Here is a 24,558-nt window from a genome sequence, read left to right on the forward strand (position 1 = left end):
GTAAAATGCTTTTTATTCATAAACTTGATGCAAGTTTACAAATTACTGTACATTGCCAAGGAACTCTGCCAGAAGAAATGGAACCCAATCCGAAGCATGCGCCGAAGGGCGGAGGCCAGGGCCGCCCCCAGCCCCCCTGCGCCCGGACAGCGGCACAGCCCCGGCTGCCACCCAGCGCACCAGGGACAACACACACTGGAAGCGGGGCCAAACCTCTCCCATCTTTTCTTTCGAGCTAAAAACTGGATCTAGAAGCAAATGCACAAGGACCCGCGGGTGCCTGACAGAGAAAATAGCACAAGTTCGATAGTCAACTAAAAAAAAAAAAAAAAACCAAACAAAAAACAACATTACAAAAACATGCTTCTGCACTTCTCAAAGTGCTTAATCCATGGAACACACCCTTAGCTCGGCCCCGAGGGGTGCACAGGCCTAATGACTAGTACTACAACCAAAATAGAGTAGATTCCGGTAAGGCAATGAAATTGTGTAAGTACACAGACCCAGCTTCATCTCCGAATAAAGAACAGTTCCCATTAGTCCTTCAATAACAAAACCGCCGTCATGACTATGGCAGCATTTCTTACACCTCTGAATTGGATGACATGTTTTTGTACTTTATTGTAGCTTTTATATAAAAATTTTCATTCAAGGACTTTCATTTCAATTTGTGCCAATCACTTTATAAGTTCATTAGTTTACAAATGATTGCAACAACCCGTTAATAAAATGGAACACCTAAAAAGGTTTTTAGTATTTTAAATAACTTCAAGCTTCATACTGTGGCTCTTCTTGTTAAGGAGGTTGAGCCAACAAGTAGCAGGAACAGCCCAGCAAGTTCTGATGCCCCAGTGGAAGTGACTAGTTACAAGGTTTTATTGGCACAGCCTTGCTCTGCATAAAAACAAAAAACCAAAACAAAACCAAAAAAAAAAAAGAAAAAACCAAACCAAAAAATTAAGATAATCTAAACAAAGAGCATCTTTTCCAATAAACAGTTCATATTCTCATACAGCCATGAAAGATGTTTAATGACTTAACATACATGTGTTTTCCTATATCATTAATTTGGAAATACTACAAACGCTGTCATTTTAGACCAGAAAAACTACTGTGATTTGCAAGACCTGACATTTCCTAAAACAGTATTAAACATGTATTAAACTTCTTGGCTTTAAATGAAACAATACAACGCAAGTCTCTGCAGTCTGCATTTTGCAAAAGGTAAGAAATACACAGAAGTGTGTGAACAACTCACTCCTATTGAATGATCTTTAGTAAGTTGATAGCCTGCTGCAAGGAGAGTTTATGCTTTCAAATAAAAAAAGGGAGAAGGGAGGGCATGGCCCAAATATGCTTAATCCATAAGAACAAATATGGTAAAGGCCCAAACTGCTCAGTCCAGATACCTAAGAGCGGAATGGTAAGGCTGTCACTTATACTGTACGTGTCAGTTGACAGATTATCCACTAACTTATCTAATAGCTAAAGTCCTCAGTACAGCTGTTATAGGGGCACTCATAGCTTGAGTCTGTGTGCTGGAAAACATAAAAAAGAGCTTGTTTTGTTGACATTGGTCCAGGTATACAACAGTCCTCAGCATTAGCCATCTTCTTTTGGAGGAGTGTACCAGCCTGTGGAGAACAGAGACACATTAGGTACCAGGATTGCTGTGTCCAGACCATCCTACTCTTTATCTGTGGGAGATGGAAGCCTAACCTGGCTCATTCCTTCCCTCTTAAAGCAGGCCAGCTCAGTGAGACTCAGCATCCTAAACGCTAGTAGTCAGCGGTAGGAGACAAATCATGTGGCACATTCCAGGATCAGACCCAGTATTTGGGTGTGCAAACACAGATTTTTGTGGCAGCAGCTATCCTGAGCTGGACCAGCTGAACAGCAGCAAGAGGAAGCTGCTGAAGGAGGAATATTGCTCTAACCAAACTTAGTAGAAGAGAGGTAAAACCCCCAAGTCTTCAAGCTACTCAAAGCATAGAAATACAAACATGATTGCACTGGGACACTTACATAAATACCATTTTGTGTACTGCAGTTAGGCATGCACAAGCAACTGAATGGTTTATCCTACTTCTGCAAATTTTACTGAATAAGCTCAGAAATGTCAGCTGAATAACTGGTCTCCTGACATAATTTGGCATGTTTAGCAGCTGAATCATACCTGATCAAGTGTGCACAGCTTTTTCTAGAAACCTCCAGAGATCCAATCTTAATTCTCCCAGCCCCTCCTGTAAATTTTCCTCTAATTGTGTGTACAGTGACTACAGGGCCTATTTGTGCTGTCCCAGAAAGCAGGTAGCAGCTCTAAGCTCAAGACACCTTTCACAACAGCACTGAGTACTGTGAATGTTTTGCATACAGCTCCTGAGGCAGGACTGATGACTTGTAGCACATAGATAGAAGTAAAAAGACAGCCATGTTGGCTTTTGTAGCAAACTAAAGGAGCAAAAGACTCAGTTACGGCAAGATCAAAATATTGTAAAATTGGAAAGCATGTTAAAGTCATTATCTTTGATCTTCCTCCCAAGAGTACAGGTGTTATGTTCCGTTTTACTGTAGGGAAGCTGAGGTGCTCTCTGCAGTCACACTGAAATACGTTCACAGTAACCCAAATTCCTGGAGAACACTGCATCCAACCCAGAGCAAAAAGCATCACGAAGTGGTAACTGGACTAACTCCCTCATCACAAGACCAGGGTAGCAATTCTGCTGACTACCTTTATGTAACATGTAAGCTACTTAAACCTTTTAAAGCCTCAGGCTTCTCATACTGCCACAGTAAATTCAGTTAGATCTGAAGCATTTGTACACTTTTTTTATGCAGCAGAGAGACTTTAAATAGACTAAAAAAGCCCAAACCCAAACAGGTGTCTCTCTATTCTACTGCACAGTTTCCCAACTAGTGCACTTCACTTGGCCTTCTTGAATTTTTTTAGTCTCAGGTCTTTCTTTCCACTTTATCTCTTCCTTAATGATTATTTCCAATAGCTTTTTGCCACATTGAAACAAATTCTTTCAGGGAAAGGAATAAACTTCCAGCAGATACTTTACCAATATCTAGAGCCCTTAAAGCTGCAGTAACAATAAAGTTCCTAGATCAACTGGCTGAGAGTGAAATGGAGCTGCCTTTCAAGAAGCAGTAGGAACACACACAGAACATTCAAGTACACTGGACAAGTTGCAATGATTGCAGCAAGTTATTTAAGCACTACTGTCTTTCTAGTGCAAGAAGAAAAGAAGCAAAAACCATTTATGGTCTTCCCAAGCCAAAATAAGACACTGTCACTTCAAGTTTCTCTGTGGCCAAACACCAGTTCCCAAGGTGCTGTGCAGACAAGAACAAAGTGGCAAGAACATACATACCATTTTTCTCATGTATTTGTACTAGTGACTTATAGGACTGCTGTGCTCTTGCTAGATTATATTGATTCTGAAAGGAGAAAAAAACTAACATAAAAACCTGCCTCTAGATATGCAAGACTCAGAAACAGTTCTACAAGGAAACTCTACAGTGGGCTTAAAAATAAAAGCTATGCACAATGTTACAACATTCCTGGCTTTCAAGATTCCCTTCTCAGAACCAGAAATTCCAAATCCTCCCAATTCTGATCCTCCTTCCCTCCCTTTCCAATACAAGGATAGCAAAAGCCTAACTACTTAAATACCCCGCCCATCCCAAGGCTTTATCCACCTCATATGCTCATAATTACATAAAAAATTCTTAATTGCAAATAAAATAGTCATAGGGGCATCAGACAATTCAAAATGCAAATATATTTGCAATAACAATTCTGTCATTAAACATCATCTATGCAAGTCAGCAAGGAAAAGGAAACCCAACAGTGATTTGTGCAATTGATAAACACAGCACATTTACCTTATTGGCTCCAAACTGTACTCTGGCTTTTCCTTTGACTAAAGTGGCATTGATCTGCATGATGACTGATTCTATTGAGTAGGCACTGCTCCAGCCCTGGAGGAGGAAAGGAATATTAACATACAACATGTACTTGCTGCTTGTGCTCACCTTGCAAATCTATTTTGGAATGTGTGCTTTGGGATTATTTTTTTTCTGCACTCCCGTTTTAGGTTTAACTACTTCTTTTCCGTTAACTTTTATTTTTCACAGAAAATCTGTAAAATTATGTAACGGTACTAGTACTAAGAACTTGTAAGAAGAGTGAAAAGGCTTTATCACATTTCCAAAATACAGCAAGACAGAAACAAAAAAGCTCCATCCTTACAGCACTGGCACATTTTCAGCAATGTCAAACAGAAATTACAACTTCTTGTTCCTAGAAGCAGAAAAGACTGATTTCTAACAAAGTCAATTCAGTAAGCGATAAGAATTTTGCTCATCTCTGGCATTGCTTTACCTTCCAGAGCTCACAAGAGTTTCTGCCAGAGCCTGCAAGTAAGTTACTTCATTCATTTACTTAAAGAGAAAAATCACTCTGTCTACATGAATCATCTATGCCTATAATCTTCTGTATTCCTCACTTGTCCAGAGCTGACTTTATGCAGTTGAAGAGAAAAGCAAACACTGTGTCTTGCTCCCCAAAACTCCTTTTTCACACTGCGTTCCTCATAGAAATCATGAGAATTCCAAATTGACATGCTCACATTTCCTGCCTCTTCCTCTTGTAAGCCACCCAAGGCAGAAGAGAAGATCTCAAGATCAACAAGGCAAATCTTGTGGGATTGAGGTTTAATTCTACCATGTTTCCTCTGGAGTGTGTAATGTATTCCACACAGGGATTCTTCAACCCAAGCGAAGCACCTATTTTCACTATTTTAAAGCATGTTTTATTATCCAGATAAAAGAGCACATATTCACCTGTTTAGTAAGAAGTTCCATGCATAACGCACCTCCACCTAGGACATACCTACAAACAAATGTGAAAGAAAATATACTTGACATCGGCAGTTAGTAAAAAGATGCAAGTGCTCACAGCACTTTAAGCTCTTGCCAGCTTGTTTGTTAAATTCTTTGTTAATAAAGCCGAAATGCCCTTTAACCAGTAATATATTATAACTAGTTAGCCATGTTATACTTAGGCAAAGAAGATTAGCACTGTGAAACAAAAAAAAGTTGTTTGCCAACTAGACTTAGTTTAAGCCACTGACTGAGCTGATCTGCACAACTGCAGAGACCATGGAAAAAGGGAAGTTACTTTTTATGGCTACTCTACATATACATAACACTGACATGTAGATAAAAGAACCCAACAAAATTTAATTCTGTAAAGAAATTTCACACCATTTCAAACAATGTAGGTGCACTTATAAATGGTATGAGATAATCAGATCTTTGCTTGCTCTTTTCCTGTAAATCACTTTCTAATTTCAGTAACACTTCATCCATTGCGCTGACTGGGACTCAGCAGAACACCTGAGCATCACAAAACCTGGACTGAGGGAAGAGAATTTACCATTGCCAAAATGTGTTCTCCTCTATGATCAAGACACTTAAACCTCCTATGTCCATATGGCATTTAGAGGGAAATGACCACTGAAAAGCCACCCTTTTTTCATCCTACAAAGAAAGAAGTCCGAGTACAATAAAACTAGAATCCAGTGAATTTTCTGGTGTTTGGCTCTGCTCATTTAGTTCTGAGAAAGCAGCACCCCTCATGAACCCTATTTAACTGCACTAACCATTTACTGAATTCAAAAAGGATACATGGCTCTTCAAATCAAATCAGAATCAGCTCCAGCTATCACAGATTGCATTTTCAAATGCAGGTACCATTTCCTGTCACCAGGAGATGCATAAAAGCCTTGGAAGGTGAATTTAGTCTTCTCTCCAGGGATATATACAAGTTTCTGTGCTACAGACAGTACTTCAAACACACTTTAGCTGACATTTGGAGCATGTTTTCAATTAAATTTAGTATTTTTGGATTAGCATTTGAGGAATTTTTAAACAAAAACTTTATGGCAGTGTTACCAGCAAGAGAGAGGCAGTTAAGACTATACATCAGACTTAAGGCAACACAGGGATCAAGACCCATTCAAAGCACAAACTCGGAACACCTTACAACAGCGATGTTAACCCCCCACAGAGGTCAGCTCTTAAATGTTATGGCAAGCACAGAGCTTTTCAAGCTGTAACATTTCTAACACGAAGCACAACTTCTGTAGGGCAACTCAAACCTACCCTCCCGTGAGCACAGGAGACACCACTCGCACAAAGGGAGGATCAAAAGGGAAGTTATCCTGAAAAGAACAACAATAAAAAAACAGGTTAAGAAAAATACTGTGACATTGCTTCCCAACCAAAAAATATTTCAATAGCCTTATTTGTCAAATCAGATTTGAAGTAATACAATTTTTTCAGTTCTGTAAAAATTCCCTTTCCACAGTATTGCCTAAAAAGCATTTTTCTGGGAAGCTTTAGTGCCGAACTTACAAGTTAGGGTTTCTTTTCTTCCCTTTTTTTATGCTACAGATCTATTATTACCCAAGTAACAGCTGAGGGTCACTTCAGTCACTTTCTATAGTAAGCCTCAATTTTAACTGCAGCTTTTCATCCCACAGACACTTACCTTAAAAGAGAAGTTGAGTAAAATGTATTCTACACCTTCTTTTTCTTTTAAGACCTGAAGATCACTATGCAGTGGGCTATCAGGATCAACCCTATAAAAGCAGCAGGGGGGAGATCATGGATGAAGTTAATATTTTCAATACCTGTAAACAGTAATTCCTCTTAAAGTCTTTATGTATTTGTAGTTTACAAATTGTAGTTTAAGGTGAACTGTAGGAAATTCTTGCTCCTTTTACAAAGTAAAAACTTTGCCACGAGATCAGCATGAAAACTTGCTGCAATGTACTACATTCCCCATGCTATCCCCATGTTATTTAAACACAGCACAAAGTAAGCTGTTTATTTGAAAAGAGCAACTTCAGTTCAGTTGTGTTCAAAATAAGAGGGGAGAAAAACAGGAAGACTGTAGTCATCCAGTTTTCAGCACATAGTTAGCGAATCCTTTATGGAATATGTAATTGTAGTTCTGCATCAGCTATTAAAAGTAATCTGCATCAGCAGAAGGACTAAAGCCAGCAGCTTCTGCTCAGCAGAATTTCAACAACTCTTTGTTCCAAAATGCTGGTGGTGAGCAGCCTGGCCATTAATTCAGACACTACTGGGTTAATCCCACCAAGCTCTGACACCCCATCAGCTTTTAAATAGAAGAGACTAGTCAAAAACACCTGCAGCAAGCCAAAAGCAGATGTTAAAGGGACTGAAGGCCATTAAATCTAATCGTCTGCTACAGGTGAAACTGTGAAGTTACTAGATCTCTTTTCAGAATTACTTGGGCAATTTGTCCCCATCCTACCAGAAAGAAGTTATTTCAGAAAAGAAATCTTCCAGTGCTTAGGAATCTCTCATTTCAAACCATGGCTTTTGCTAGACCAGTTCAAAGGGACTTGTTCTAGTAACAACACTGGTCCTTCCTCACACGGGCTCTTTCCTCTGACATCTATCCCCTCAGCTACTCTGCACACAGTGTGCTTGTTTCCAGACACTTTTTGCCGCAATAAACAACACTTATTCTCTTAGACATTCTGGAAGGCATTTGCTACATGTATTCCATTTCCTCTTTTCTCAAGGCAGAAAATGAGACCTGTTCACAGTATTTGAACTGAGGTTTCAAATCACTGCACAGTGCTTTGAGCACTTGGTTACAGAAGCACTCGATAGGAAAGGCCTCCTATAACATGACACAGATTTCTCTTATTTGTCATTCCTGCCATTTTCAGCCTCAAAACCTTCACATGCCCATGATTACACTAAGAAGGAAACAAAACTATTTCAGCACCTGGTGACCCAGTTTGCACCAGCCTCACCCCTAGGACAAGGCAACAATTCCTACAGGCAGGTCTGTGCTGAAACAGCCTCTGTCCTTATAGCTATCTACCATGACCTATCTGAACTGATGGAAGCTCTTCCATCCATTGCCAGATTTTGCAGCCACCCAGCAGTTTGGATAGGCTCTTCCTTTCTTTAGGGTACTACATAGGGATGACAGCAGATGATCCTCTTACCAGGAAATAATTTCACTCCAGCACCTCTAGGATTAAAGTTATTGGACTATGGATGTAACAAGGTGAGTTACATACTGCTTTTCATTTTATGTACTAGGCAATGACAGAAGACAAGTTATATATAGTTATATAACTCACATTTATGTGATAGCTAAAAGTTTCAGTCCTATGTGTCTGTTTAACTGTAGAAATAAACAACTAAAGACACTAAGGCAGTTCTGTTCTTTCTTACACCTTGAATGAAACTAGAAGTTGGATATTCCTGTCATCAAAAACTAATAAAAATAAAACCATGCAGAAACTTGAAAAAAATTTTTATCATTTGAGGCTGCATATTTTGGAGCAGTTTTAGAATTGAACAGTAATGACAGTTACTGTAACACAAATAGTGTTTGCATTGAAAAGCAGGTCTGTCTTTTTGCCAGCTCAATTACTATAGCTCCATCCCTACACATTTCTGTGTATCAGAATTACAGCCACTATCTAGTGGCTACAATTACCACTACTGCTACTACTATTGTAACACGCTATTTAATACGCTCTGACTAGAGATTCTCATTTATCAAAAGAATCTCTGCAGAAACAGTAAAACAGATGTTCAGAACATGAAAAAGCTTTAATAACTTACTTGAGAAGTTTAACATGCCATTCATACAAGCTGTCATTTACGAGTTCCACTGAATATATCCCTGTAGAAATATTAGATGGAATTAATTATGCACTAACAGTGTAATAAGAAAACTTAACAAAAACGTTCTTTGCTTTTAAATATGAATACTGTCAGCAGGTGTAAGCAATGGGTAAGATACTGAGGCACGTCCTTCCTCCAGCAGCAGAAGTAGTTCTGACCAACTACTAGGAAAAAGTGTTTTCACTTCTATTAAAAAAATCCCACATGGATCCAATTTTTTTCTGATATTTAACCATTTCACCTTCAAAATTCCACAACTACAACTCCATCTTGCTTATTACTCACTATATTTTACACCCAGTACATGACTAACATGCTCTTAAGACACTTTACAACATAGTTTGAGTATGCAGCATTGTATTTTCACAGGTTCTCATCAGTACAGGCAGACCAGGACAGCACACTGGACAGCGTATGCAGTAGAAACCCCAAAAAAACCCGGATACTGCAGTGGATGAAACATTCCCAACAGCTGACTGAAGAAGCCAGAAAGATGCATCTAAAGAATGGAATGGTCTGTGGGAGCCAGCTGGTGATTTTCAGTGGCCTGTTTGTTTTAGGCATGTTAAACAACACTTGTGCATTTCACTCCCAGGGAAGGATGGAAATTATCTGCCATTTTCTTGTATATTCAAAGCTTCCTCTCTGCATAAATTCACAAGCAGCTCTGGAAAAAGCAATAAATCTTTAGCCACCAGACAAGATTTAGAGCATGGTATCAGCCATACAAAAGTTAAACCTCTTCTTTCACAGAATATTCATGCATATAGACTAACCCACTATTAATTAAACTCATTACCTGGCCTAATATTTAACAGCATCTCTGTTGCTGACTGAATTATTTGGAAGTCATATGCAAATCAGGAACCTGCCTAGGATTTCTGAAGGCAATACAACCATCAGATTGCAGTCACCACATCCTTCCCAAGGAGCAGGGGTATTCATTTCTGAGTTTTATTACGTTAGCATAAAAATAATCTTGCAGATGAAACTTATAAGCATTATTACTTGGAGTACAGGTGACATTTCAAGCTGTCCAGACTGACTTCTAATGCATTTCAAAACTTGGCACACAAGGTAAAGCACTCATGCTTGTTTTTCCTTACTGAGCACCACTAACAAGTGGGTACTGCAGCCAAGAGCACAATTTCTAATTTTTCTACGTCTAGAAAAGAGTGTAGGCCTGAACACATGCTCACTGAGCTCTCCATGTCCCTTTTAATCAGCAGCTACTTCAGACACATGGTATTTCTGTTTGAGGATCACCCAAAGGAGCTATTAAGGCCTTTTTCCAACTCCCCAGATCCAAGGACACTATTTTCTGAACTGACCTTAGTGTAAGTCACAAACTGTAAGAATTTCAATTTGTACTGCTCTGATGTAACAACAAAGGAGTTGACATTCAGAACTCTGCTCATTGTCAGCTTTCATTAGTGACAAATCTATTCCATTGTTGTATCCAGAATACTTTCTTCCACCTGCATCTAAATGGGAGCAAAGACTGGAAAGAAGCAGCCTCTCAGTATTACAGTTTTGGCCCCTAGCACGAGCATAGAATACTTATTGCAGACAAGGGAATAAGTTACAGTAAGGATACTGACACCATCCTAAACAATGGAAGATCACAAGAGAACTTCCATCCCTTTGTTCACTCACTAAGCCTCCAGCCCCACTCCTGCACTCCTTCCATCATCCTAGGACTCCTGTTCTTAGCCACAGTTCATACCCCAGTCCTTCAGCTCCAAGGCCGACACATTTTGCCAGCTTCCCCAATGGGAAGAGTTGTACTGCACCTAAGCCAGAAGCTGCAAGAGGGTTCTTCAAGAGAGAGGCTCAGCTCAGGACTGACAACACAAGCCTAAACACCACTGCAACACTGATTCCATCAGCCTTTCGAGCACCCAAGTTTTGAGCCAAATAGTATCTGTGTCTCCTCACTAACAGCAGCAGGAGGGGCTCTGTGTCTTGATACAGAAGCTACTTAACAACACCGTCCAAAGCTGAGGGAGAGCATTGTTTGGGATTTTCTGAATAATCAAGAGGTGTTATTTGGAAGTAACTCATATGCTTTTTTTCGTAATTTTGACAGTGAGAGGAAAAAGGTTCCTATAAAATAGAATTTAACTTATTAATAGCAGTTTTTGAGAGGTCCTTAATGTAGGAAAGGAATCAAGGTGGGTTCCTCTTGTTGAAACACAAGGTGGGTTTTTTATTCCTCAAAGGTGATCAAGTAAAAGAGGTGACCAAGTAAAAAGAAGCCCACAGAACCATGAAGCAAGCAAAAAAGTAAGAAATTGAAATGTAGAAAGAAAAACAATTCCTTTCAAAACAGAAGCAATGTCTTACTTATGGTAACATTACTATATCAAAAAGTAAATCCCATACAGTCTTTGGATAAAAACAGTGATTTGAACTCTATGAACTATATATAAAAAAACCAGATGCTAAAGATATGAACAGAAAAGATTTCATTTAATATCCCCAAATTCTTTGTTTCTTGCCCTCTTTTCCCAATCCTCTAAATTATGTTAAATCCTTTGTGAATCTCCAATCTGGTACCTGGAAATGAGATAATCTTACTTTGCTGAACTCGTGGCTTCCATTATCTGAACAGGTTAATGGAACTGTCTAATTCACAACAGAGCATCTTAATTTGCTGGAGTATTTTTTGCTTCTGTCAGCTCATAAGAAAATTATTTTCAGTTTCTTTAAGGGCAATTTTTCCCCTAGATTTCCCAGGTAGATAAGCAACTACTGTTGAGAGCAAGCTGCTTATCATCTTTTGCTTGAACTCCAGCAGCATTACTTCAATTGATAAAGGAAATTAATTTCCAAAATAGATACTACCTTGAGTACACACCTACAATTGAAGCCACTGCCTTTTAACAGTACTTTTTAATAAAACAGTCTAATAGGAAAAAAAAAAAATCTAAAAGACTATTGCTACAAGTATTATTCACTTCAGAGCTCCCAGTGTTATTCTACTGTCAGTCCTAAAAACATGTAACCTCATGCAAACTAAATAAAGAGATCCTTACCCAACTAAAACTCAGCCTTAGCCTTTCTGGCTTGCCTTACAAAAAAATGAAAACAGCATTAAATTACCTTGCAACAGTTATCAGAACCTGTAAGTTTCACAATAGTTTCCTTTGCACATTAGCAGGAAGAAATTAAATTTAGGGTAAAATGGACCATGGGGCAAGTACTCTGAACAAAAATGACATTGAAAAAGCCAATTACCTGCCATAGCCTGTGCACATGGTGACAGTTACCTAACAAAAGGCAGAACTAGGCTATAAAAGCAGGAGTTTTGCACAAAGGAAAAGAACCGATAACATAAATTCACTCAAGGTCGAAGAATAAATGAAGCCATAAGGAACAAATCTAGGTAAGTTTAATAACAAACAGCATCAATTTACCAGCAAAATGTAATAAATGTGTCAGTAGGATGGTGTTTCAAAGCAGGATTTCCATCATCTTTGTAGTGTCAACCTCCACTTGACACTACTTCATTACCATGTTTTAGAGATCAACATGAGGCATCCAGTTACAGTGTTCTTAGGTATTTCCAAAGTCATAAACTGTAAATTACTGCACTCACCTTTTAGAACCTCAACTTTCTGTTTAGCAAGACTTGCTCTTCCTCATAATTTAGAGTATGCTTTCCTACACTGAGATCAGTCTTTTGCAACTCATTAAGACTTGTTTATCTAAAGCCGAGAAATGGCATCATTAAAGAGCCTAAATGCTCACCTCAAACCACACCTACCCCAGGGGCCCCAGGCTGACTCCAGTGGTACCACCACATGATTGAGCACCACACGGCAGTCTTTACAGGCCAGTTGGTTTGTTATATCCAACCTTAGTTCCAATCATGAAAACAAACCCTGAAGATCAAAATCGGCAGTAAAGCATCCCCCATGACTTCATAGAGATCTACTTCTAGCTCTTCCCTAGACCCCCCAAATCCATTCCTTCCTGGATAGATGGTTATTAGGGCACACTGGCAAGCACTCAGTTGCAACAAAGCTAAAAGTAGGCTGCATTAGATCAACACTAGATTACCTCATCAAATTTATACCCTGGACATTTTACCACAGTCCCCAGCACCTCCATGCATGAAACAGTTGACCTAGGAGTTAAATATGACAAATCAACACTGGAACCTATTGTCCCTTTACTTCTGCTCTTTTACACACAATTGAAATGGCATTGCCAATTAAGATTTAAGTCCACTAGAAATAAATATGGGCAAAAGTTCAGAAAAGTGAGAAGGTATTTAGGTTTATACTGACTCTCTAATTAGGCATTCCTCCTGTTCTCTCCCTGGCCTGCACCAGGGTCTCACACCTGGCTGCAGTGACAGAGTTGTCTATTTGGCAGACTTGGAAGAACACAACTTGCCTGAAATCTACGTAATTTCTATTTCTCACATGGTAACACTCAGACAATTCAATACACTGAATCCTTGGCTGAGCTAGTTTAGATAGAGCTCCTGTAAGGAATAAAAGAAACACCCATCCACTACCTAAAGATAATCACTGGTCATTATTCAAACTAATTTAAAATACAAGCTTGTTTTCCACTGTAATTCACATCATTATTCCAAGGAATATATGTTTTGACTATTCTCCACAAATAAACTACTTTATCTACTAAGAGTATATATAGTGAATTTATGTATTTTTACATACGTGCATACACGAACACACACGTATATACAAACACAGGACAACAAAACACAGAAAAATTAGCAGGAAGTATTTCCCAAGAGAATTCACTTAAAGTATAGTTTAAAAAGGGAAATCTGAGGCATTTTACCTGTTTTATAGCTCTGTGATCTATATATATCCCTGAGTTCTTTCATAAGTCGATCTGAAGCCTGAACTGACCCAGAGACTGCACCCTGAAACAAACAAAAGACTCCAAATAAGTGAAAAGTAATATTTACAAACAGCTTTACATTACAAAGTTACACTAACTAGAAGGTATTAACAATATATTAATTTCTGTATGAGAATTAGGTTTCTGGAAAATTAAATACTGTAGTGAGCAAAGTCTACTCCAAAGAAACAAGGCCCTCCCTCTAAAGAAGCACATTAATATATACTACTAAATGCTATAGGTGATACAAACTTTTAATCAAGGTACAACAAGCATTTTTCTGTAAAGGAGCTAAATCTTTGGCATTTTAATTTCCAAGATGGATGCACAGTACACCTCAGAGAGAAATATTTCATTTTACATTCTGTTTTTACACACTGGGAAGAAGAGTAAGACTAATCCTAAGAACAAGCTTCTACACAGAAGGTTTTATTGCTTTCTCAGAGGTATATTTTTATTTGGTCATGAAAAAAGGTACAGGAGTTGGAAAGTACCCACTCTAGAACAGCAGCTTCCAGATGAATAAGACCAACCAATGAATTTAGAAAATGTGGAACAAAAGCAATACTTAGTGCAATTGAGTGAAAAAAAAAAAAATCAACACCTACACAGAGGAAGACTAAGGTAAGTAAACCTTAAAATACAAAATATTTCTTGTGACGTGTCATAGTTCTTGTGATTTATGCAACCAGGGCAAAAATCTCTTCTGTTCTTTTAGAGCTCAGCTCTGTACTACTGAGCACCTCAAAGTGTGAGAAAACTTAGCACACAATTTTCTTATATGTTATGTGATTACTCTGCTTATATATCCCACCCAAAATACCACTTTAGGTTCAAGAATTTCAAAAAACAGAGATAAAAGTTAGCATTATAAGATTTAAAATACTGAATAGGAACAAGGACTCCAAATGAGCTAAGGTAGTTACCACCCCAAAGCCTGACCCTGTGACACTTGGGCTTTCACCAACAGTTTGTTTCCCAAAGGTAGATGGTTCCATTAGACCTTTGCAGTTCCCTTCTGCTCCTGTTCTTCAGTCACTGCACTGAAATACAGGCTAATACATGGAGCTCATAAGCGTGGCTGGGGGGGAAACCAGGACAAAAATAAAACTGCCCCACTACCAAATAAAAAAGGCCCACCTAGAATAATTCAGCCTGTCTGTATCAAGTACTGACAGAGTAAGTTGATGAGTTTGCTTTTTTACTCCACCTAAAAATTCAAAGATACTTATTTCTTCAGTTTCCTTCCAGACATTATGAACATCTACAAACACATCCTTTTTGGACAGAAGCGTCAGAAAAGTATTTCTGGAAGAATATGAAGCAGCTGTGACCAGTGCCTAATACCTGAAACACCATCCCTGTTTGCCTGAAGTCCACAGTGATGTTTTATATTCCGCAAGCTCTTAATTGTAGGACTAAATTACTTCTTAATAAGAATTAAGTATCATTAACAGTTACTTGATGCTAAAGCCTCCACATAGTCCTCTGACTTCTCTGTCCAGTAGTATCAAATAATACACTTGGCTTCACACTAGAATCTGTAGACTATTCTTTTAAGGCTATTCATTTTCATTTGCCTTTGGATTTAATTATGCAGATTTCCGAAATTCCACTAGTTTTTCCTAACAGACCGGTGTGAAGGATGAACCTTGCAATTAAACATGCAAATAACAGGCAACTCCTTTCATCCGATTAAACAAAAGCTACATAAAGACAGGGCTTCAGACAAGTAATTTTTCCGTTTACTATGCCCCTCTCTATAGAGCAGTATCAGACAAAGAAGGGATTTCTCTAACACCAAGTACACGAAATTTTACAGAAGAAGGTTGTTTATATGCCTTATCTGCATATTACTACTATTTATGCCCACTATTTGCAGATTAGCTAAAAAAGGAAGCATTACACTTAACCAGTTAACATAACAGTGTTAGCCACCATGCTTTGTACAGTTGTTCTGCTTTGTGAGAGTTAAGATTGAGACTTATCAGTATGTTGAGCCTGGAGGAAAGAAATTTCACAGACATGTGTCAAGATTTTGGTTTTCTTCTGTGCAGAGCTGTGCAAATCCTTGCCCCTGCTACTGTATTTCTTACTGAAAGAAGTAATTTCCTTGCACTTTTCACAGATTATCCACCTATAAATACAGGCAATTTAAGAACAAGTTAGATGGTCAAAGACATCCTGTGGAAAACTACCTCTCTCATTGCATCTCTATTTCCATCCAATTAAACTACTGAATTTCTATACATAATGTTGGAAGCTCATCTTGGCAAATGGGAATTTAAGTAACTTCTATATTGGAGACATTTAAGCACCAAAGCTTAACACACCCACATCCCCCTAAACTGCCATTATACCTGCTGATAAAATGAGGTGGTATTAAAGATGTTAGTTTTAGTGTGTATAAGCAAGCCTCAACACACTTTGTCTAGAACAGTGGTTTTCCCCTTTTCCCTAGGAGTTTCTAATTGGGCTGCCCACTCCTTATATAGCAGCATTAAATAGTTACACTTGCTACTCTAGAGAATCGATAGACTGTAAACCAGTAATCTACAATCAGGAGAAAGAGGATAGAAAGCTTAATGTAAGAAGTTTAGCACAGGAGCTTATTTTATGTGCTCTGAACTACCCTTGGAGGAACTTGAGGAAGAAGGTAACAGCTAAACCTGATGGTAAGCCTAATGCCAAACACCACTTCTCTGAAACATGCCTTCATTCTGGTGTCACTTGTGGTTTTTGCAGCTACTGTTAAAGTGCAGTTTAGAAGAGAGCACAACTTGCATCACAGCACTGCATGATACAGAGCATTGAGGTCAGTTTTGACTATAGTGATACTAAAATTAAAAACTTTTTCCATAACACACTACATGCAAGCTATAATTTCAAAGATTGAACTCAGATATAAATAACCGTATCCTTCTGGAAAAGTGGGACTTGACACTCCAAGGGAGATAAAGTTCCCATTTTTCAAATTGTGACAGTAAGATTTATAGTTGCAACTGCCTCAGAAATAACTGGTCAATCATGGGATCTGACGGGTATCTGTCACATGGGGCTGATGCCAAAAGCAGAAAGGCAAAGCCAATTCACATGAAGTAGTTAACTGAGCTGCGAGACCAGACCCAAGGGACATTTTTTTCCTAATAAGTAATCAAATAGGCACAAGAAGTCTCACTTGATCATCCTCTCCTGTACTAGCATATTTTGTGGCTCTCCAGAACAACGAGCAGGGTAAGATGGAGAAATCCCTGCTACAAGAGGCAAACATCCTTGTTGACAACATGCCAATTGCTGAGAGCTGCAAATAACAGAGATACCTGATGCAGGAATTCCCACAGCCAAAACTGCTGGACATGAAAAATATTCCTGAGATGTATCACTACAAGCCTGTCCTATTCTCAAACTCTTCCCCACAAGGACGAGCTTCTGCCACTGTCAGAAACATGAAACCTGTGCCGCAGTCGGACCAGCACTTGCCACTGCCCTGCTGTACTAAGGCCACAGAGATACCAGGGGTTTCTTTTCCCCTTCCAACCCTCAAAATGCACCCACAGCCTGCTCTTCCCCAGAAGTTACAGGAGGTAGGAGGTGCAGCTAACTGCAGTTTTATATCCGAAGATCCGATTGTTTGTTTTCTGTCTGATCAGAAAAATATTGTGAACACATCAGAACACTACAGGAAACCTCCTCACTCAATACATTTCAGATGATTTAGCCACAAGACCAAAAATTACCTACTGAAACAAAACATGCTAGCTTCTCCAAGAAAATAAACCGAAATCTAAAATGACCCAAAAAGAGCTAAAGAACACAAGTTCCACTGTCACCGAACTTTCTCGGTATTTGTGCAGAAGCACGTTCATTCCTAGAAGTAGGTTCATACTTCCTTCAAGGATTAGACTAAAAATAGAAATGACACCTTAGATTTCATAAAAACTGAAGATGAAAGTAGAGACATTGGAGACTTCTAAAGGGAAGTGCTTAAACTCCTCAGTATGAAATGGGAAAAGCTAATAGCATTATCTAAGTAAGAAAGGCATTAATCTTTAAAACGACTATGTGGGCAAAGACCTCAACACAAGCAGCAGCAAGTTGTTAAATATTTGAAGTTAAAAAAGGTCTTTGAACTGAAATCACTAACTCCAGGTAAGCAAGTGGTTCTTTAAAGTTATTACAATGTTAAGAGAAGGATTAATTCTTGCTCCAAGTTACATACTGTACCACAAGCCAAATTTGTGTCCTGATGCCAGCAAGGAGGATGGGATTAAGGATACTGCCAAGGACAGAACTAATTTACAAAATTAGTAAATACACATTCTTAACTTGTACAACACACATAAACCCTAAAAACTCCTATGGCAACGTCTTGAGAAGCAGAAAAATGTCTTTAATCTATCAGGAATAAATGAGAATGGGAGTGCACACACTGCTTTCCCATGAACAAGCCTTGAGCATGATCTGTAACTCCAGCCTGCACTGCAGCTGAGGGGAGAGGACAACCCATGGACTTGGGCCGAAGAGCATGGAAAGGAACTGAAAAGTCTTCTGGCTGCACTGGGCACCAGTCTAAGTCCTACATTATGCTGCACATTCCCTTTTCCAACAAGCAGCATGTAAATGGCATGGGTTTGCGGTACTGGCCTCTGCTGAGGAAACAAAGTATCCCAAAAGGCTGCGTAGCTCCTGTAAAAAACAGACTATGTTTAGCCACTGCATTTAAGTTTGTGAAACTCATACTGTCCTCTAAGAAATCCAGTTGTGAGGGCTGTACAGACTTAAATTTTGCTTTGTGTCAGGATACTCAGCAAATTTCTGCTCTTAGAGCATGGTTAGCACATTGTGTTAAAAGTTCCCTGTTTTGGCAGCATGGAGGACCATTAAAGTGCTGCTGGGTTAGCTCTGTCCTAGGTCAGTAGCACAGCTATAGCTTTTGGTTCTCCAGCATCTAAGAGTAAACCCTCACAAGTCCTTTGAGAAATCATTTCAGCAGCACAGCTATTTCTGGTGACCCACAAAAATACCACAGTTCCTCGGCAGCAGCTGAATACCCCGTTCCCTGTACTCAGCTGACCTTGTTTATGCACCAGCATCAACGAGAGTGTCTTGGCATGAGAAACAGCTATTATGTAAGTTGAATCTGCTGTTGTCAAACAGAAAACCAGCAGTGTTCATTTTGGCTCCACTAAATGTGGAAGGAAAAAGCAACAGGAAAGGTAATTTTTGCCAAATGGAAAGAGAACAGATAGCAAAAGAAAATCTGCAGTTTGAAGAGGCTTTCTGCACCAAGGAAGAATGCTGACACTACAAAAACTTTTTTTTCTGTTCTACCAAATTTTAGATGGTTGTAAAGCAGGCTATGCCTTTCAGGCTGCAAGAGGATATATTTTCTTTCACAATTAAAGACTCCTTACTATTAGGAGTTATACACACAGAAACACAAAACCTCACTAGGCATCTTCTCAAACAGTGAACACTCAAGTTTAAATAAAACCAGTAAGTGACTGCTGTGTTTACAGTTAGTCAAGTCTCAAAACCAGACTTGACTGCACAGCAAAAGCAGTTTGGGACCTTACGTATACCTGGTTTTAAACCCTGAAATACCAATCAGGTTTGGGAGTTAAAATTTTAAAACCCTTTGACTGAAGCAGATCAAACAGAAGTATTAAATTTCATGTTTTACACATTTTAAGCCTCTATGAAAAAAAAAAAGCTCTGATTTCTTTGGAAGTCAGGGTAAACAAAATTAAGGTTGTATGGCATCATCATACCCTCCTACATGCACCTTTGACAAGTAGAAGCCTCTCTGGAACTCGGCACTTGTGACAGAACGTTTCTAAACCTCTGGAGAATAAGCACTTTTTCTACAACTGCCTGCTGGCAAGATCATTCAGGAAACTGACAACGAAGCTGCAGAGCTGCTGAAGGCCCCTTGCTTCATGTATGGCAATAAAAAAACTGCACAACAATCCACCAGCGTCCAGTAATTTCCAGGTGGCATAGCTATTACTGAAAAATAAGCTCATGCATAAAATGGATTTAAAGCACAGGTTTACCAAGTATTTAAAGTCACCCATGACTTTTAATACAGTCCATTTTAAATATGGCTTTATTTTTTTACTTTAATAAGGGTTCAGCAACAAAAGTCACACTCACAGCCTAGGTGCATTCTGCTGATTCTGCAAGGAGATGTTTGTAACAAAGGCACCAAGCAAGAAAGAGAGGGACAACCACATGGATATATCTGGAAATGAGCAGCTAAACAGTCAGCTACAGGTTCATTTATGTCTAGGTGCACAGCAGTGGCCTTTGTTGAAAACCACATCTATTTTAAAGTCAGAAGTACTGCAAAGAAGAAGCATGGAATCAGTAACTCACATTTAAGTGATCTTGCCTTTGATTTTTTCTGATTTTTTCTAAGATTGCAAGGTTCTCTTTTTCAATGCCTTCATCCTCAGATTTCTTCCCATCAACTGGTTCCTCCTCCTTCATATCATAGTGATCCAGATCTTCGATGTCCTACAGGAGAGAGGAAAGTTAATTGCAAGTAACTGTACAATGCTCTTCATTCAATGAAACCCTATCCAAGGGCACTTGGGATACAGTCACATACTGCACAGCACTAGGTATTTGTGACTGTTGGATGCCATTTCTGTTTTGTTCTAACTTCACTCTCAGCCAACACTATCCACTGGAAGTATAGGGAGCCTTCATAATACAAATGAAATCTGAATTCACAACATGTTTCTGGTCACAGGAACAATCACAACCTCTGCAAGAAGATAGGATTGTAGAGAATTAGCCCACTGAAGTAAATAGCAAACAGGACTTGAGAATCCAAAAGTACTCAAAGCTAGAGTGGCTCCAAGGTGTTTCTAAAAGCAGACTCTTTTGCAATCAGAATCCTAGCTATAATACACTTCTGGCAAGCAGTAATTAACATATCTGGCAGGGCTACAGCAACCCTTCAAGAAAGTTAAATATTAGAAAACTAGGTGTACTTTATTCAAGGTTAACATTTCAGCTAAAGATTAGATGCAGTAATTTTGGAATCAGGATGCAAGACAATTCTGTGGTCTAGCACTGTGATCACACAAGCCAACACCTCGGTTCTATGTTCTAGACCAAGGCACTAAAAATCCCTCTGCTCTGTGTCCTGAGATGGGGTTATCTTGTCGCAGAGGAGCACTCTGAGCTTCAGACAACTGCCTTAAGGAGATTCAAATGCTGGCTGTGGAGAGGAGGGGAAGGATGTAAATACCTTGACATGAAAAAGGAAGCACTGCAGCAGCCACACCAGCAAGCTTTGGTTACACAACTACCAGATATACTCCAGTATGCAGAGCTCTGCCACACCTGAGGCTGCTCTTTATGCACCATCTGTTTGCATGGCAGGAAAACTCAAATTCAAGGATGCCCTATGTAGTAAGAAACACACCTGGTGCATTTGATGACCCTGTTTCCTTCACCTGTAACAGACTTTAGACTGAGTATTCTTTAAAATGCTCATGCTTCTCCAAACAATAGAGCCAAGGAATTGCAAACTGCTTCTCCATTTAGAACTGGGACTAGATTACATGATGCAGATATCACTGCCACACACAATGCCCCCTTGACAGCTTATAAATAATGGAGATCATTTCTTTTTTGTGTAAAGTAACCCAAAAAGAATGCAAAAGGCTACTCTAGAAGTCTGCAAGCAATAAGAGCCTTGTGGCAGCAGAATATGGGACACACCACCTTTACAGCAACACCAGCTCCAGCAAACTTAGATCAGGCTGAATATGGCATAAGAGAGGCTGCTTCAAATTAATTTTAAAAACTTGGTACCATTTAGATCTTTTCTATAGGAAGATCTTTTATTCAGAAAGAGTTGTTCATTCTTACTACTGTTTTTGACTGAAGTAGTCAAAACAGTTCTACTATAAAAAGGCTATCTATAGTGGTATAAAAAGCAAGCATCTTGGAGCTACTCCAACATGTAACAGAAGCAAGCAAAAAGGGTGATTCTTACAACTAAAGAGCTCATTAAAGAGAGCACCATGTTGACAGACGTGGACATAAAAGTCTAGTGTGTCTGTTTCGATGGCCTCCCACTTCCTTGAATTTATTACAGTTAAAATCTAGCTCACCCATTTAATGAGTCAGCAACTGATTTACTCTCACAGCCAGTCTGCTTCAATCTGGCACTTCCAACTGCATCAGAGCCAGTTCACATGCTGCTTGAAATAGGAGTTAACAATGCAAAAACATACTGATTTGGCACACAATGTTATGTATTGTTTGACTAAAGCACAAACAGATGTCCAATTCTCTGTATCCAAGTACCTCACAGCTGAGATCTAGATTTAAGAAAAAAAGTTCACTAGTTTTGTGGTTGAAGTGAAAGCTGACATTCAGTTCAACATCCAAATTTTAATTATCTTTTCTGTTGAACTCCAGGGAGGTTACATTTTATAATTTGGTTTAATTATTAGCCAGACATTGCAAGGCAAAATGCTGAAATTCAACTAGATTAGGACCACAATCTCATATATAGACATACTTCACCCATATCTTCTTCCTCCTCCTCCTCTGATGTAACTTCTTCTGTTGTTCCATTCTGCAATACAACAATGAAGGTTCTGCATAAATTCTGCATGGGCTCCTTTCTTTCAAAATCACCAAGTCTACTCTCAAAGAGAAGTAGTAAGTGCGAAAGTTAGCCTTGTCTGTAAAGGACTGAAGTTTGACATGTAAGATGCATAAAGATGCTTTTCTGGGGTATGATAGTGAAGAGATTTTTGCATGAAGCAAAAATAAATAGAATGTCACAATTAATTCCAATTAAGCTGTAAGTAGAACCTTTAGATTCATATAAGGAACATCCTCTTCTGAGACAGTGACAAATGCAACAAACACATCAAGTGGCTTACAACCCATGATCTCTTAACCATGAAATCAGATCATGGCTCTGGCTGGTATCCATCTACATGCTACACCCTAGAAAGAAAAAAACCCAACAAACTTTAGACCTCCAGAACTTAATGGATTCTTTTTCTCACTATCTAGAACTTCTATGCAGCCACTACTATCATCGTGTAGCCATTGCTATTAGACTACTTTGAAATATCAAAACAATACATTGAGTTCATTTTTCATGACTTTCTATTTCAGGATACCACTCCAAGCTCAGGAAGTGTGAGCTGCAGTAATACTCAGGAGAATTCTGATATGCTTGTCCTCTGCTTACTCTTCCTTTGGCAAAGAAGGTACAACACTGCTCTAGACAATATATGGGACCAGATGGATCTTTGGTCAGAGTTACTAAGGCCACTCTTATTTAACTTGCAAACTGTCTGACATTTCTGGCTAAGAAACCTTCCACGAGTTTGTTTTTGAGTTTCATAGCACATGAGATCCTTCACAAAGCTACACCCTAATATCACAGCCCATTGCCTTACAGCTGCACTGCTGAGTGGGCAGCTCAGAGAAAAGACCTATAAGGATTACAATTTGGCACATGACCAAAAATTAAGCAAGTTATTTGTCATTACTACAGTAGTACTGTCACCACAGGAAAGCCATCTGTTACTCTACAGGAGTTTTTTAGCAATCATTTCATCTTAATGTGTACAAGCAAAAGCAGATCCCACAATCTTACTAAAAATACAAAAAAGAACAGTTACTGTCAGTTACCAGTTCTGTTTTCAGCATAATACGAAACATTTTGGTTAACAAGAACACCTCACAGGCTGTAACAATTCTTAATTTTTCAAGTGCACAAGAAATAAACAAGGCACCTCCCTACCCGAAGTAACATATGGCCTTGATATCCCATGTCTCTGCAAGGGATTGAAGGAGGAAAACATCAACAGCAGTTCATCCAAGTGCACAGTGTAAACACATACTCTTCAACAAAGAGCCCAACATTTCAGAAAAAGTAAGTTTGGGAAGCACTCCAAGTACACAGCAATTGGCTTGAACAGTGTTTAGGAGGGAATTAAACTTGACAGCATTGGTATCACATACACACCTTTCAACGATACAGGAACTTCAAAGGGAATTATGTAATATTATAACACCATTATTAAATGGATTTTGCAAAAAAATTCAGATTGAAGACACCATAACACAAAACTGTTTTATATCTCAGTTCTGGCTTATACAAGGTTTAATCATTCCCATTATCTTGCTTCTTGGAGTTGAAAAAACAATTCCTTTATTGGCATAAGAAGGAGTCCACAGCTTTTTAATTTACCTGTCCAGCTGGCAATGGCTGATCTAACATTTCAACATCTGGATGCTGAGGAAGATTATATAATCTGCAGAGGTCACATATTAATCGCTTCAGCTGCTGAAGAAGCTATAGAAAACAAGAAAACATGGAAATGTTTATTTAAACCAAAGCTCAGAGCAATACATTTTGAATTTTCTTCACACATTTATCCTGAACTTGAAGTCAGGGTACAGCATTTAAATCTGCTCAGGCTGGAATAAAATTTCCTCTGCAATCTTCGTAGTAAAGTCCCCACAATAGAAACTCAAGGACATGGCAAGTTAAAGATGACTCCCATTCATCTTCCTACATCTAAGAAAAAAGCCATGAACAGAAAAATAATCTACTCTGACAGCATTATCTATTCCAAACATAGGTGTCTGAGCCACAAATCACTATGGAATAAGCAAATGGTCAAATCCCACGAGACAAAATGGTCCATTCCCATTTTCCAGGTTAAAAAAACCATGTCTTCAAAACACAAAGGAGGAAGTCTGGTTTTCCATATCCTGAATTCCTTCACAGGGCACACCAGCAAGGCAGTGGAACAAGAGAAACCCTGTCCAAGTCCCAGGAGCCAGGCAGGCTCTGAGCTGGAGCCCAGGCACTGCGCTTGCTGTATCTTGTGTCACGGTGAGGCACAATCTGTTACTAGCTCTGAC

At 39.0% G+C, this 24,558-nt stretch overlaps 1 protein-coding gene across 2 annotated transcripts in view; it reads right to left on the reverse strand.

Moving 5' to 3' along the window:
- The window catches only part of UBE2Q2 (ubiquitin conjugating enzyme E2 Q2), a 53,917-nt gene continuing 29,359 nt past the window's right edge, over window positions 1–24,558 (reverse strand). For both annotated transcript variants that reach the window (XM_017745184.1, XM_008641994.2), the window contains exons 3-13: window positions 23,879–23,983; window positions 22,184–22,240; window positions 20,017–20,157; window positions 13,576–13,660; window positions 8,692–8,752; window positions 6,563–6,653; window positions 6,175–6,233; window positions 4,852–4,900; window positions 3,892–3,987; window positions 3,378–3,444; window positions 1–1,634 (exon numbers count right to left, since the gene is read on the reverse strand). In XM_017745184.1, the coding sequence (XP_017600673.1) occupies window positions 1,603–1,634; window positions 3,378–3,444; window positions 3,892–3,987; window positions 4,852–4,900; window positions 6,175–6,233; window positions 6,563–6,653; window positions 8,692–8,752; window positions 13,576–13,660; window positions 20,017–20,157; window positions 22,184–22,240; window positions 23,879–23,983 (843 nt within the window). In that variant the 3' untranslated portion in view covers window positions 1–1,602. The remainder of the gene's footprint in view (window positions 1,635–3,377; window positions 3,445–3,891; window positions 3,988–4,851; window positions 4,901–6,174; window positions 6,234–6,562; window positions 6,654–8,691; window positions 8,753–13,575; window positions 13,661–20,016; window positions 20,158–22,183; window positions 22,241–23,878; window positions 23,984–24,558) is intronic.

This window comes from Corvus brachyrhynchos, unplaced genomic scaffold (genome assembly GCF_000691975.1).
Source record: "Corvus brachyrhynchos isolate BGI_N302 unplaced genomic scaffold, ASM69197v1 scaffold309, whole genome shotgun sequence".
NCBI classification, from domain to species: Eukaryota; Metazoa; Chordata; class Aves; order Passeriformes; family Corvidae; genus Corvus; species Corvus brachyrhynchos.